The sequence below is a fragment of the Hyperolius riggenbachi genome, chromosome 11 (genome assembly GCF_040937935.1).
Source record: "Hyperolius riggenbachi isolate aHypRig1 chromosome 11, aHypRig1.pri, whole genome shotgun sequence".
NCBI classification, from domain to species: domain Eukaryota; kingdom Metazoa; phylum Chordata; class Amphibia; order Anura; family Hyperoliidae; genus Hyperolius; species Hyperolius riggenbachi.
This window is the reverse complement of record NC_090656.1, coordinates 11,237,438-11,253,561: the sequence shown is the minus strand read 5'-3', so window position 1 is coordinate 11,253,561 and position 16,124 is coordinate 11,237,438. Positions and strand designations below refer to the sequence as shown.

General features: G+C 47.4%; 1 protein-coding gene across 1 annotated transcript in view; it reads left to right on the top strand.

The window, feature by feature from the left end:
* The window catches only part of SPIRE2 (spire type actin nucleation factor 2), a 90,394-nt gene extending 74,561 nt beyond the window's left edge, over positions 1-15,833 (top strand). Inside the window, exons 11-15 of the mRNA XM_068261503.1 lie at positions 3,851-3,985; positions 4,739-4,806; positions 7,366-7,393; positions 8,714-8,829; positions 11,523-15,833. Of these exons, the coding sequence (XP_068117604.1) occupies positions 3,851-3,985; positions 4,739-4,806; positions 7,366-7,393; positions 8,714-8,829; positions 11,523-11,730 (555 nt within the window). The 3' untranslated portion in view covers positions 11,731-15,833. The remainder of the gene's footprint in view (positions 1-3,850; positions 3,986-4,738; positions 4,807-7,365; positions 7,394-8,713; positions 8,830-11,522) is intronic.
* The last annotated feature ends 291 nt before the right edge of the window (positions 15,834-16,124 follow it).

Below are 16,124 nucleotides of genomic sequence, written 5' to 3'. Positions count from 1 at the left end.
GTGACCTGGATTACAGGGGTGGGTACAGGGGTGGATCCGCTGCACTACCCATTCCCCGACATCGCTAGTGTGCGGTCTCACACATCTTTGTGGCTGTTGCATCTGCGGCACAAGACTGACAAGTGCAGTGGGTGGCTTAGGATCTCGGACAAGCTTAATTAGTCAAACCCAAACTCCTCCACAGAAGTTTTGGTTTATTGGACTGATTGAACTGATTTATTGGAAACTGTCTGCCACTGGATGGGAAGTGTCTGTAGCCCACAAAGGTGATCGTATAATTCTTTTAACAACTACTTATCCACACCGATGAGGCTGAAGCACCAAAGCAAAGCTTCTAGCAGCTGATCTGTTCATCCTGCAGCTGTGTTAACTATTCAGTGATTTGCTAGCCCCAGCTTCCTTCTCCCAGGTGAATTAGATGAGCGTGATGGAATTGTTTCTGCTTCTGCCAAGGGTGTTGCTGAAAGTGGTTTTGTGATAGTCAATGAGATGCAAATAAATTTGGGTTGATGCAGGATTATGCACATTTTGTATGTAAATTTATGCAGCTTAAAGAGAACATGAACTGAAAATAAAAAGTCAAAATAACTATACACAGGTCATACTTACCTCCTATGTAGTCTACTCCTCAATCTCTTTCTCCTCTACTGTGTCCCATTTGTCCACTGTGATCATTGGAATTCTCCGTCCTCCATTTTAAAAATGACCATTACACCATAACAGCTTCCTGGTCAGCACACTGTTAAACTGTAATATCGCCCACTTGAGCCATAGGGAAACCTGGACATCACCTTGCACATTCAGTTGTAACTGACAGCTGCTGAGATATAACTGACAGCAACTGGTATATTTCAGTTCTGACAAAATATTGTCAGAACTGGGAGGAATCACTGTAAATTATGAACAAACACACCTGATTTCATCAGTATAACACATATATATCCTTTGAAGAGAGGACTAATTATAAAACTTAACTTTTATTAGATAGTTTTAAAATAGATCTATTTTGCTAAAAACGACATAGATGTGATCAATGGGTTGGAGATATCAGTCACGGTCCATAGGGGACCACCCTCCACTACCCCACTAGTAATCTATAAACCCCCCACACAACTCGACATGTTTCATTTCCTCTAAGGGAAATTTCGTCAGGAGTGATAAGTGCTCAGTGCTGAAGTGCCATAGTGCAAAAATTACATTATATACATCACATAGCTAATATTTCTAGCAAAGTAACAGAAAAAATCGGCCGCAAAACTGGCCGAAACATGTCGAGTTGTGTGGGGGGTTTATAGATTACTAGTGGGGTAGTGGAGGGTGGTCCCCTATGGACCGTGACTGATATCTCCAACCCATTGATCACATCTATGTCGTTTTTAGCAAAATAGATCTATTTTAAAACTATCTAATAAAAGTTAAGTTTTATAATTAGTCCTCTCTTCAAAGGATATATATGTGTTATAGGAATCACTGTAAGAAGAAAATGGTGAGCTTCTGAGAGGAACTGAGGGTGAGGTTAGTATGTAATATTCATTTGCAGCTATGTCATGCGTTTATTTTAAATAATTTTCTCGCTTCAGGTCCCCTTTAAAAATGCACCAATGAAATTTTACCTCAGCAGAATTTGATTGTTTCACGATGCATACATTTGCATACAATATTTGCATAATACTGCATCAACTCGAAGTTATTTGCATTTCCTTGTCCATCCCTAGTGACCGCACTTGTTACAGCAGTTTTTAGTAGACCGAGCTTAAAGGATACCCGAGATGACATGATGAGATAGACATGGGTATGTACAGTGCCTAGCACACAAATACCTATGCTGTGTTCCTTTTTTTTTTTTTTTCTTTCCCTGCCTGAAAGAGTTAAATATCAGGTATGTAAGTGGCTGACTCAGTCCTGACTCAGACAGGAAGTGACCACAGTGTGACCCTCACTGATAAGAAACTCCAACTATAAAACACTTTCTAGCAGAAAATGGCTTCTGAGAGCAGGAAAGAGATAAAAGTTCATAGATTTTAGCTCTGGCATACTTCAATGAATGTGGCATTGAGCAAAAACAAAACCAGTTAAAACTTAAAAAGTAGAGTTAAACATAAAATAAAATTGTGGAATATCTTAGTCATTTTTAGGAGAAAGAAGATAGATACAATTGTTTATTTCATTCGTTTATTTTCATCTCGGGTGTCCTTTAAAGGGAACCCCGGGTGAGAGGGATATGGAGGCTGACCTATTTATTTCCTTGTAAACAATGCCAGTTGCCTCAAAGCTCTCTTAATCTTCTGGCGTAAGTAGTGCCTGAGTCAAAACCCTGGAACAAGGGTATGGTGAATCCAGTGAAACCTGAGTCCCTGATCTGCTGCATGCTTGTTCAGGGGCTATGGCTAAAAGTATTAGAGACACAGGGTCAGGAGAACTGCCAGGCAACTGGTTTGGTTTAAAAGGAAATAAGTATGGCAGTCTCTATATTCCTCTCACTTCAAGTGTTCTTTACGGGTCTCCAGCTCGGGAAAGCTTAGGGCTCTTTCACACTCAGAGCTGTTCCGTGCATTTTGACGGATCGCTCCTAGGATGCAGTAAGCGGGGTAACCTGATAGTCTATTGCCTTTCATGTCTCCTTTCACATTAGACAAAGCGTTCCGGAGCGTTACGTTGTGCGAGCTTTTAACCATTCGACGCCGGCGTTTTCCCGTTGGGTGAATTAGAACTAGCGCCGCTGATCAGCGCCACACCACAACTTCCCGAAGTCACGCTGTAGGTCATAACGCGTGCACGAAACTGGGTTCGTGCACGCGTTGCCTAATGTGAAAGAGCCCTTAGTAAATCTGGCCGTGTCATACTGGTGGGGCAGAAGCAGTGGACGTGAGTTTTTGGATAGGAGGGAGGATCCAGATGGGGCAGCGCTGTGTGAGACGGCTGGATTACAGATGAATTTTTTTTTTCTACATTTTTGCTTCTCTTATAAACATCCGTCCCGGTTTAGTAAGGGTCATTACTTGCGGACTGCGATACTTAAAGAAAACTTGTTACTAAAAAAGTTCCCCTGGGGGTACTCGCCTCAGGTGGGGGAAGCCTCCGGATCCTATTGAGGCCTTCCCCGTTCTCCTGTGTTCCACGGCGGTCTCGCTGTGCCCCTCCGAACAGCGGGGATGTAAATATTTACCTTCCCGGCTCCAGCGCAGGCGCAGTATCGGCTCTCCGCTCAGAGATAGGCGGAAATAGCCGATCACTGTCAGGCCGCTCTACTGCGCAAGTCTCCTGCACCTGTGTAGTAGAGCGGACCCGACAGAGATCGGCTATTTCCGCCTATCTCCATGCTGAGAGCCCCAACAGCGCCACCCACTGGAGCCCGGTAACAGGGTAGGGGGAAGCCTCATAGAAACCCTGAGGCTTCCCCCTTCCCAGTTGAGTATTCCCCAGGGGATGTTTTTTTTTTTTTTTGTTTTTTTTTTTTTTGTTACAGAGTCTCTTTAAAGAGTAACTGTAGTTTGTTTTTCTTCAATATTCATTTGTAAATTATTCAGTCACTGTTTGCCCATTGTTAAATCTTTCCTCGTCTGATTTACATTCAGAAATGTATCGCATTTGATGATTAGCCAGATGTAAACAAGCCTGTCCTTCTCTCTGCAGTGAAAGTAAATGTTTTTACACACAGGGAATGTTTGGGAATTCTTTCAAATGTTCTTTTATGTACCTAAGAGTAGTTACTGAAATTTTAGTTTAGGGGGTATAATAATTCCACTTTATACTTGCATCCCAGTCAGAAAAATGACCGTTGGCTATCTCTGTGATCCAGAAGGCTCTCTGCATTGTGATACTGATGGCGTTACCATGCTGTATTTTCCAGGAGTTCAGCCACCCCGTAGACACGTTGGCTCTGACCGTGGAGGAGGTGATTAATGTGCGGCGGGTGCTAGTGAAAGCCGAGATGGAGAAGTTTCTGCAGAGTAAAGAGCTCTACAACAACCTGAAGAAGGGGAAGGTATGGAGAGGAATCTGAGTAATAAACATAAAGGAATATGTAGGTCTTCAGTGACTACAAATGAGTACAAGTCGTCCACTTGCTGCCTAGTAACTTGCTGAATGAGGTGTGTGTGTGTGTACAGTGTGTGTGTACGTGTGTGTGTGTGTGGGGGGGGGGGGTGGATCTACCATTTGGCAGCTTTTCCTTCCCTTCAATGATGGCCATAGTAGAGACCTGACCCAATGGGACACTATGTTCCATACAGTCAACTCTTCTCTATGAATGTATCCCTCACCTGGGTCATTTTCATTCATGGTGTGTGTGAGAGAGGCAGACATTAGCTGGGAGGTGGAAGAGCTGGCAGACAGGTTAGAGATGGGGGAGGCGCTGGCAGGTGCCAGGTGGGATGCGGGTTGCTGGCAGGGTGGAAGTAGGGGCATCAGGGGTTGACAGGTGGAGGTAGGGTGCCCGCAGACATGAGCTGAAAGGCTTTCAGGTATGATCCATTGCTGAACATTCTACAAACATGTTCTTGGATTGGTGTCCATTCTTGGAGCTGGACAAGGAGAGACTTGTCAGGTATTGGCCAGTATTGATGCAGTGCCAGTAAAGGAAAATTGAAAGGCAGATGTTGGCAGGTAAGCAATTTATATTAAGTTTGTAAACAGTTGAGTTTCTTAGACTCATAAGTCTCCTCTCCCCCACCGTCTTCCTGGTCATATGAGTGAGTCCTTGATCCTTGCCCACCTGCTTTCACTTTCTCATCCTCAGGTTTGTTGCTGCTGCAAATCGAAGTTCCCTCTCTTTTCTTGGCCGGCCAGCTGTCTTTTCTGTAAAAGGTGAGTGGTTTATGGAGCCAGACATGTTGTGCTGCTCATGTACTCATATTTCACATACTTGCAGCTCGAAAGAAATAAGCTGATGGGACGTAACCCTGACAAACTTCTAGAAATCTGCGCTGCATCAGAAGCGCCTATCCTGTCTCCCTGGTGTCTGCGGAGGACCTCCACTGATTGTGGGGAATAAAAACCTCCGGTCTGTATTGTTTCTGTGAATGCCAGCAGAAAGGTCAGATTACCCTGCCAGCAGCTCCATTGCCCAGCCCTCTGCAGAGGCATAAACTTCTGTGCTCAGTCCAGCTAAGCATTCAAGTTCCTGCCTGACTAACCGCCTTATGCGTGGCAATAGGTGAGCCCCACTGTAGGCTTTCTGAACTGCAAAGTGGCGAGCATCGAGTTGACCTGTCCAAGCTCCAGTGACACAAACCTCCCTCCTCCTGTTATCCTGTCTCGATGGCTCCAGCAGCATCTGTGATCCTGTCCCCATGGCTCCAGCAGCATCTGTGATCCTGTCTCCATGGCTCCAGCAGCATCTGTGATCCTGTCTCCATGGCTCCAGCAGCATCTGTGATCCTGTCTCCATGGCTCCAGCAGCATCTGTGGTCCTGTCTCCATGGCTCCAGCAGCATCTGTGACCCTGTCTCCATGGCTCCAGCAGCATCTGTGATCCTGTCTCCATGGCTCCAGCAGCATCTGTGATCCTGTCCCCATGGCTCCAGCAGCATCTGTGATCCTGTCCCCATGGCTCCAGCAGCATCTGTGATCCTGTCTCCATGGCTCCAGCAGCATCTGTGATCCTGTCTCCATGGCTCCAGCAGCATCTGTGATCCTGTCTCCATGGCTCCAGCAGCATCTGTGATCCTGTCTCCATGGCTCCAGCAGCATCTGTGATCCTGTCTCCATGGCTCCAGCAGCATCTGTGATCCTGTCTCCATGGCTCCAGCAGCATCTGTGATCCTGTCTCCATGGCTCCAGCAGCATCTGTGATCCTGTCTCCATGGCTCCAGCAGCATCTGTGATCCTGTCTCCATGGCTCCAGCAGCATCTGTGATCCTGTCTCCATGGCTCCAGCAGCATCTGTGATCCTGTCTCCATGACTCCAGCAGCATCTGTGACCCTGTCTCCATGGCTCCAGCAGCATCTGTGATCCTGTCTCCATGGCTCCAGCAGCATCTGTGATCCTGTCTCCATGGCTCCAGCAGCATCTGTGATCCTGTCTCCATGGCTCCAGCAGCATCTGTGATCCTGTCTCCATGGCTCCAGCAGCATCTGTGATCCTGTCTCCATGGCTCCAGCAGCATCTGTGATCCTGTCTCCATGGCTCCAGCAGCATCTGTGATCCTGTCTCCATGGCTCCAGCAGCATCTGTGATCCTGTCTCCATGGCTCCAGCAGCATCTGTGATCCTGTCTCCATGGCTCCAGCAGCATCTGTTATCCTGTCTCCATGGCTCCAGCAGCATCTGTGATCCTGTCTCCATGGCTCCAGCAGCATCTGTGATCCTGTCTCCATGGCTCCAGCAGCATCTGTGATCCTGTCTCCATGGCTCCAGCAGCATCTGTGACCCTGTCTCCATGGCTCCAGCAGCATCTGTGATCCTGTCTCCATGGCTCCAGCAGCATCTGTGATCCTGTCTCCATGGCTCCAGCAGCATCTGTGATCCTGTCTCCATGGCTCCAGCAGCATCTGTGATCCTGTCTCCATGGCTCCAGCAGCATCTGTGATCCTGTCCCCATGGCTCCAGCAGCATCTGTGATCCTGTCTCCATAGCTCCAGCAGCATCTGTGATCCTGTCTCCATGGCTCCAGCAGCATCTGTGATCCTGTCTCCATGGCTCCAGCAGCATCTGTGACCCTGTCTCCATGGCTCCAGCAGCATCTGTGACCCTGTCTCCATGGCTCCAGCAGCATCTGTGATCCTGTCTCCATGGCTCCAGCAGCATCTGTGGTCCTGTCTCGATGGCTCCAGCAGCATCTGTGGTCCTGTCTCGATGGCTCCAGCAGCATCTGTGACCCTGTCTCCATGGCTCCAGCAGCATCTGTGATCCTGTCTCCATGGCTCCAGCAGCATCTGTGATCCTGTCTCCATGGCTCCAGCAGCATCTGTGATCCTGTCTCCATGGCTCCAGCAGCATCTGTGATCCTGTCCCCATGGCTCCAGCAGCATCTGTGATCCTGTCTCCATGGCTCCAGCAGCATCTGTGATCCTGTCTCCATGGCTCCAGCAGCATCTGTGGTCCTGTCTCCATGGCTCCAGCAGCATCTGTGATCCTGTCCCCATGGCTCCAGCATGGAGACAGGACTCTGTTGATCAGGGGAGATGGAGGAGAGAAGGTCATGTCGCTGTTGCCTGAAAAATGGAATTACCTCTCTGCTCTGCAGTGGTTACTCTGCATGGGAGGCACAGTAATTTGTCACAGCCAATCACATTTCAGAAGTCATAGATCAGTCTGTTTACCTTCCGTTATTGTACATTGAACAGCCTTGTGAGAAGTAGTGCATTGTTAGAAATGGTGGAACCTTCCACTGAGTGATAACATTCTCCATGTCCTTCCTTCCAGGTCAGCCTGCGGCTCCTGCAGTGTGAAGGTGAGTGCTGTCTTGGGCTTTCTTGTATGCCATTATTATAGGTCATCTAACAGTGGCCACAGCAGGAAATGTAGCAGTTATAGCAGTGTGATAGTTGGGCTCGTCATTTTTAATGTATAAGGAATAGAAATAGGTTCATTGTTGGGGTTATTCTAGGAGAGAGATAGCTAGGCTGATTGTTGCATTATATGAGGGCTCTAGTTTAGATTATTGGGTTATATGAGGAAAGTGATAGTGCTGGTTGTTATATTTGAGATATGGTTGGTGTTGTACAAGGGATTGGGTTATGGGGGGACGTACAAGGGACACATGGGTCCATCATTGTTCTATAGGCTATATAAGAGTTACCCTCCCTAGTGGTATGATTATATCTAGATTTTAGGTTCTGAAAGCGGTGCAATTTTTTCACAAGCTTTTAGACCCTAAAACTCCTACCGCTAGATAGATCTGCAGCAGCCCTGCACATTACTCACCTCTCATGCATCCAGCTCGAGATTACAGCTGTGAGCTGCGGATTTCCAGCCCAAGCCTGACTCAGGGTTACCGCTAAGGAGGATAAATTCATCCTTCGAGATAGATGTATAGAGTTTATGGAGGTTCTGTGAGCGATATAGTTGATGTTATGTTTGTTTGTGAGGAATTGTAGTTGAAGTCATTTGAGGGATATACAGTAGTTGTTTATCAATGGGCATGGTGGAGATCTCACCTGGCAGCCCTGTGTCCCTGGTGGTTCCAATCAGGGGTTCCAGCCAGGGCACTGACTGTACATAGTTTGTATGTTCTCACCATGTCTGCATGGATTTCCTCCAGGCACTCCGGTTTCCTCCCACACCCCAAAAAGATACAGATAAGTTAACTGGCTTCCCCCTAAATTAGCCTTGGGCTATAATAGAGATATGTCTAAGATGGGGATTAGATTGTGAGCTTCTCTAGGCGACAGTTGATGACGCTATATAGTCTGTAGAAGTGCTGCAGATGATGTCAGCCCATTATAAATAAAGTCCTAAATAAAAATAGTTGGGATTATTTTTTGAAGTTAAACAAGTGATATAATTGGGGTTGTAATTCAGTTACAACATCTTAGGAGAGCCTTTCCTTTAGATCAGATCTTTTGGGAAGGTGAGGAAACCTGTGTATGTGTGTGTGTGCGCGTGTGGGGGGGGGGGGGGGAGGTGAGGAGACCTCCCTGTGTGGGGAATGTGAAGAGACCTCCTGTGGGAAGTTGAGGAGGCCTGTTGTCCTGTTTGTGAGGAGACCTCTTGTAAAAGGTCACAGTGACACCAATTTGGCTAATGCTCAATTTTTCTTTCTGCAAAACAGATGAAGCTTCCAGCTAAGAAGCTCGGCCATATTCCTGTCTACAGTGTTGGCTTTGAAAGCCCCTCAGCAGCTTTTGGCACAAGTGGTCATACCCATAAGAAGAAGGACTCCTTCCAGTGAGTATACAACTTGCCGAGGGATGCAGTGCTATGGAACGTGTGTGTGTGTCACAAAAATTCACCTGCCTGTGTCATGATCCCGGGAACATGTTGTTGCTAGGCCATCCCTGATTCTTTTCTGTAGAAGGTGGGGCATGGGAGGATCTGGTAACTGTAGTTTATAAAGGCATCTCCAATCATATTCAGTCCATAGAAAATACTGATAGTGATCTAGCAAACCTGATTGAATCTAAGTTCAAAGTGCTCATAATAAATACAATACATATGGAAAATAAAAAACATGTCTAAAGGTAGCCATACACTGGTCGATTTGCCATTAGATCGACCAGCTGACAGATCCCTATCTGATCGAATCTGCCGCCCACTGATCGTATGGCTGCCTTTACTGCAAACAGATTGTGAATCAATTTCAGCTTGAAACCGATCACAACCCGTGAAGCCGCCGCTGCCACCTGTCCCCCCCCCGCGCATACATTACCTGACGCTGGCTCCCGGGCATCTTCTCCACGCTACACCTGCTCCATCCCGGCGCTTCCTGTCACTCCGTGACCAGGAAGTTCAAATAGAGCGCCCTCTATTTGAACTTCCTGGTCACTGCAGTGACAGGAAGCGCCGGGATGGAGCGAGTGCAGCGAGGAGAAGACGCCCGGGAGCCAGCGTCAGGTAATGTATACTGATCGGATCTGCCGCCGCTAGCGACGCGCTCCCTACCCGCGGGCGATCGAGGGTAATTTCCCGCACGGCGCGATCGACGGACCGATCCGATTTCGGGAGGAAATCAGATCGACAGTCTATTCTATGGAGCTGAACTCCACGTCAGATAAAATCTTTGCAAGATGCTGCACACAAAGATGCCTGTACACATTCAAAAGATCATTATCTGCAAAAGATCTCTTCCTGCAATAGATCCATTCCTTCAAAATGCATTCATAGTCTATGAGATCTGCAGATCCTCATACACACTTGGTTTAACAGACTTCATCTGCATATCTGGCAATCATCTGCAGATCTGAAAATCCATCCTGGTGGATCTGATTTGCAGATGATTGCCTGCTAAACAAGGTGTGTATGATGATCTGCAGATCTCATAGACTATGAATGCATTTTGAAGGAATGGATCTATTGCAGGAAGAGATCTTTTGCAGATAATGATCTTTTGAATGTGTACAGCATCTGTGTGTGCAGCATCCTGCAAAGATTTTATCTGATGGGGAGTGCAGCTCCATAGAATAGACTGTGTAGAATATGGCTCTCATACTACATGGAATGGGGTAAAATTGGTCTGTGATCTTGCCTTTTCCAGAGACTTTTATCTCAAGTGTGTATGCAGCATTAGTTACACACATTGCTTCCTTAGCAATGCGCGTAACATTAACTGCGGGTGGTCCTGCTTCTGTGAAGTATCTCTACCACGAAGGATCGTGGTAGCTGTAGCAGAGCAGCTTGATGAATCAATCCCATTGACCCTTTTTATCTTTTCTGCTCTCAGAAGCCATTTACTGACAGGAAAGTGTTTTATGGCTGTAATTACTTACCGGTGTCAGTGAGGGTCACACTGTAGTCTGACTTGGTCCTGGCTCACAGCAACTGCCACTTACATACCTGATGTTTAACTCTTTCAGGCAGAGAAAGAAAAAAGGAGCGCAGCTTATGTATTTGTGTGCTTGGCACTGTACATACACATGTCTATCTCATCATGTCACATCGGTTGTCCTTTAATAAAATCTGATTATATTTTTGGTACTTTTCCAAGATCCTGTTGGCTCTGGTTCTGTAACAGAAGTCTTATAAATAAAGGATGACCTTCGCCCTGAAATGACTTTATGAAGCTGATGAATAGAGATGGTCAATGCGATGTTAGTCATTCTGGCTTGAATGCAAATCTAATGCGAACGGTATGCAGCTTGGAATTGGGCCAACCGAAAGTGCAGGAAGTGTATCTGATGGCCCAGGTCCAAGCTGCATACAGTTTGCATTGAATTTGCATGCAGGTTCTCAGCAGGGCCAGTTCTAGACTTTTGGCGCCTGAGGCAAACTTGTTAAGATTATGCCCCCCCTCCCAATAGTTAGTATAACTGCCCCCAGTATAGGTAGCCTGGAGGTGGTAGCAGCCAGGAAGGGGGGCAGCGGGCACAGCGGTGGGGAGGGGGTCCTCACCTGGGTCCCCCTAGTCTGTGCTCTCCCTCCAGCTATTACCGCAGTGTACAATTATCAGGCAGCAGGCGGGGAAGCGATGACTCACCGCCTTCCAGCGTGCGTTCCACCGCTCGTCACTTCCTGTAATGCCGCCCACTGTACAGTACATCGCAGGAAGTGATGACTGACGAGCGGTGAAATGCAGCACTGGAGCGTCAAGGAGGTGAGTCATTGCTTCCCCACCTGCTGCCTGATAATTGTACACCGCGGTAATAGCTGGAGGGAGAGCGCAGACAGGCAGACCCCCCCCCCCCTCAATACCGCTGTGCCCACTGCCCCCCTTTCTGGCTGCTACCCCCTCCTGCTTGCCCCCCCCCCCCCCACACACACACACACTTCTGCCACCTGAGGAGCCCACCCCATGGGCGGCCCAGGCTGCTTCTTAGTATCTCATTGACCTTCACTAGTGATCATATTGGAGCATTTTCCTGCTATGTGAATATGTTTGCCCTCCCTGAGGTGTTAATTTCTTTCTTCTGCTCACTTCTGTTCAGCTCATGCAGCGGCCCCTCCTGGAAGAACGTGGAAGTGCAGTTCCCCCATATCTACGCTCAGGGTTCTGCTCTGAAGGACGTGTGTCTGGATTGCTCCAGCTTCATCCGAGATGTGGTGTGTTCCAGCCGGAAGAGCGTGGACATCCTCAATACCAAATCCTTTATGGCCACCTCCCAGCCTCCATACCGGACAGTCAAGAAACTGTGATCAATGATGCACTTTCCCTGCCAAAGCTCCACCCAGCACCTTACACCCCTCCCCCAGCACCGCCCCCGGGTCACACTGGGGTCACATGCTTCCTATGTCTTGTCAAGCCAAGCAACACTGCACCTGCCTGTATGTTACTCACCTACCACCGAACAGAAGTTACCTCTGGTTTTATGACACTACTTCTTCCAGAGGATGCAGGACCTCTGTATTCAGTCTGTGGCATCTGAGCGCCAAGTCCCAGCCTAGGTGTCCAGTGCCCAGCGTCTGACCTCTTGGTCCTGGCATCTGGGTTCAGTCCTCAGCATTTGTGAATGTTCAGTCTCAGGACCTGGGTTCAGTCACAGGCGACCGAATGCTTATTCTGTTTGATGCAGGAAGGACAGTGAGCAGCTAGAATGGCTTCCTCCACCCAAACTGGTATTTGCAGCTGTGGAGCAGATTTTCGGGTGGAGCATTTACTACACTCTCTGAATCTTCCAGGAAAACGGGCAGAGAAATTTCCTTTGCAATAATTTGTTTGCTTGGCCTGTAAGTCTCCTTCCTCTGGCTGCACTGTCTTCCTTTGTAATATGGAATGGATGGGAGGACGCAGCAACCAGAGTGAGACTCTTCTGCAAGGGTTAAATGTAGCTTCAGCAAGTATTTCCTTCTAAAACTCTGATTGTATTCTGGGAATGAATAAGGGTTTTCGCCCTGTGTGAGATGGAGATGTGGCCAGAATCTTGAGGTATTCTGGTCATCCAGTCCTCCAGCTGGTCATGGGTGTAACAGTCCTCACCACCCCCGGCGATTGCAGGAGGGTCTGGTGGCCCCACTTTCTCCCATCTACATGCAGAGTAGCGCAGTGCGTGTTATATTTACCGGCTTCCAGCACAGCGGATCTCCATGCATCACAGGAGCAGCACTCTCTGCTGCCATTCGCCGAGCTCCTGATCACATGACTGACATTGGTCACGTGATAGGGAGCCATTGAATGGCAGCGGAGAGTGTGCTGTGAGGCTTAGATGGAGACCTGCAGCACTGAAAGCGGGTACTACTACACTCGCTACCTGTGCCAGTGCTGCGGGTCTTACAGCACACTCTCTCAGCTGCCATTAAACAGCGCCCTATCACAAGACTGATGTGAGTCATGTGATCGGGAGCTTGGTGGAGAGTGCTGCTGCTGTGATGCACAGACATCCGCAGCGCTGGAAGCAGGTAAATATAACACGCCCTGCGCTACTCTGCATGATAGGAGGGGGTGGCGGGGATGTTTGCATAGCATGCATGGTACTTAGCCCCTGCTGCTGGTAATTTTATGAATAGAATGAAAAGCTGTTATTAAGGCAAAGCATGGAGGCTGATGTGAAAAGTGGAGCGTCGTCACATGACCGCCTCGGAGGAGCGTCGTCACATGACCGCCTCGGAGGAGCGTCGTCACATGACTGCCTCGGAGGAGCGTCGTCACATGACTGCCTCGGAGGAGCGTCGTCACATGACCGCCTCGGAGGAGCGTCGTCACATGACCACTTCAGAGTCAATAGATGGGCTCCAGTATCTTATTAGCAAAAGGATATTTAACCTCACCCTGGAAACCAGTTACATGCTTAATGGAAATAATTGGGAAGACGATCTCTAGTAAGCTGTTGACCTCCAGCACCCATCTTGGTGCACCACCTCCCATAACAGTGCCTTCAGCTGACTCCTAGCTACATAATAAGTCATAAGACGATACTTGACGTTACTAACAAGATCATTGGGCTGCTGACGGGAGAGGTTCCCATGGGGTGTATGGATGTCACTGTCCATTTCTCCATGGAGGAGTGGGAATATTTAGGACACAAGGATATGTACAAGAATGTCACAAAGGATGTACTGCTCCTCATCACCAGCAGGGGGACATCTGTTCTTGTTAGAATGATTTGCAACGATTTCATGCTGAAATTGATTGCAAATTGCTGTGCAATGTGTGGCCAGGTTGCGATCTACCTAATGCTAGTTACACACCATACAATTTTCTGTTAGATTTTCTGTTGGATTTACCTGCCAGATAGATTTTTTTTTTCCAACATCTGGCAGGTAAATCTAACAGAAAATTGTATGGTGTGTACCTAGCATAATGGTCGATCTGCCACCAGATGCTACTCTAAGCATACATCACAGTCTTGCTCACAGAGCTGGGACAGATCTCTCTAATCTTGAATAACCATCATGAGTTGACACTACAAACCTCAGTTCCACAAATCCTAGAGAAAGTGATCTCAAAATATAACATTCCATAAAAGTGAGAGAATGGCTTTATTCTTGTACGGAGTGTAGGGTACGCTGTAGAGATAAATGCGACTTTTTGCGACCCCCTCCCCCCCTCCCTCCATACTCGCACAGGTCTAACTCTCATTTATGCCCAGAACACAATCAGAGGCTTCCTAAATGGTGGCAGCAGCCAAGGGAAGCTGAGATTTGATGTCTGCCACCACCAGTAGCTCGGAAGCCAGAGAGTTACTCATCCCTACAGCATCAATCAGTGGAAGAATCTGTGTGTACTTTTTTTAAAGTGCACCTGTCACAAGTCATTTGAAAACTACCATTCCAGAGTGCCAACAAGATTGGAGGTGGTCTATGAGATGCAAGTAATTCTCCTTGACCAACTCTTGATTGACAGGCCGTCATGCTGGTCCTCTGGCTATCATGTGGCCATAAACACTCACTGGATACGATGTTAGAGATCATGTGTTCTTGTACATCCTGCTCTATGTACTTGTTCCAGGAAAATAGTATAGACCATATGAATGCCAGAGGGGTCACCATGACCACCTGGAGTCAAGCATCTTCTGGATGTGTGACTTGAGTCTTCCGGTGTCTCATGATGGTTCCACTATAAAGAGGACCAGACATTTCACGTCTTAACTTCATATGGAGGTTTGTATCTCCTGTGCTGATGTGTCTCTGAGCAATGTCTACCCAGGATGCATTGTTCTGAAGCTCTCCATGTGATGGGTGCCTTTCAGGGAGCTGGCCTCCTGGTTTCTGAACTTTGAGGGTCTCTGGCAGGATGGCACCAGCCAGGGTTTTATATCCAGTGTTACCTGTATCATACCTTTCAAAAGTAATCTAATGTGGTTTATGCTGGCTGACAGCAACTGGTGCATTCTGCCCTGGCCCAGATAAAGGTTTCAGTATGCTTTGGAGGTTTCAGGTCTTGTATTGTGTACTTTTTGTTGGTGATGGCTGGGAACAGTGGCAGCAGGTTAGGCTAACTATCTTAACGATCTTTGTGCCATCAAATATTTCTCACAGCCAAACTTTTCAGAAGCCATAGTCCTAAGAATGTTGTGCTTGTGGTAATGTGTGTGGGGCTAAGCTGGCATAGGGGAGATGGATGTAATTGGTGCGGGAGATGGTGCTTAATATAATTTGTAAAATTCCCCCAAACCATCATAACTAAAACGAGTTATTGCTCACCTCCTGCATCCACCATCTTTACCACACATTTACCAAATGGTGACAGGTGCACTTTGGCAGCATTAGAATGCTGTGTGCTACACTCCAAAATCAGACCTGATTCCAATCAGACCAATGATATGATTCTACATATTACCGTATGTTCTGTGTGTGTGTCAATGCTGGCCTTCTAGAAATGAAGCACTTCTCAGCACTGTGGGGAACGATTGTGGATCTCAGCTGGATTACTGGATCCTTTGTATGTCTGACCCTCTCTGGGGAATCCTCTCCGGTTCATCTGATGTGGTGGATCCCATAAATGATCTGACTTCCATTGCTGGCTCGGCGTGTTGTGGGATCCTGCAGTCAGTCTGGTGAAGTCGACTGGAGAGTGAGCAGATCTGGTGGAGGTCCTCTTACTGGCAGATGCTTAGGGCATGTGGTAGGGAAGATGGTTGTAGAACTAGCTTTGTGTGTTTTTACTGGCTGTCTGTCATTGAGATGGAGGAAGGATTAGGAAACCCATGGGGTGAGAATTCATAGGCCAAGTCTAAGTGTCTCCTAGATATTGGCCAGGGAACAGGCTAATTCTGTTGACCATGTCCTGTTGGTGCCGTCAGTCACCAGTGACTCACCAGTGCTGATGTCTCTTGGTGAAGTGAAAAATGAGAATTGGCTCTTGGGTGCATGATAAGGATAGAAACTTTATTCATATATATCACAAATCTCAGACTACATCAAAAATACAAATATCCCATAAATACTATACAACCCCATAAAATGACTCCTCACAAACCCTCCAACAACATAGGGGCTGCAGTCCCCTATGAAGGAAATGGAACCTGCACCATAAGACTTGTTAGAAAACAAGTGAGAGACCAAACAGTCCAACCTGACGTATAATGAACAATTGATAGCCAGTAAATACAAGCAGAGCTCATAGGCAATGTTCCTGAAGCATGTATTGAGCA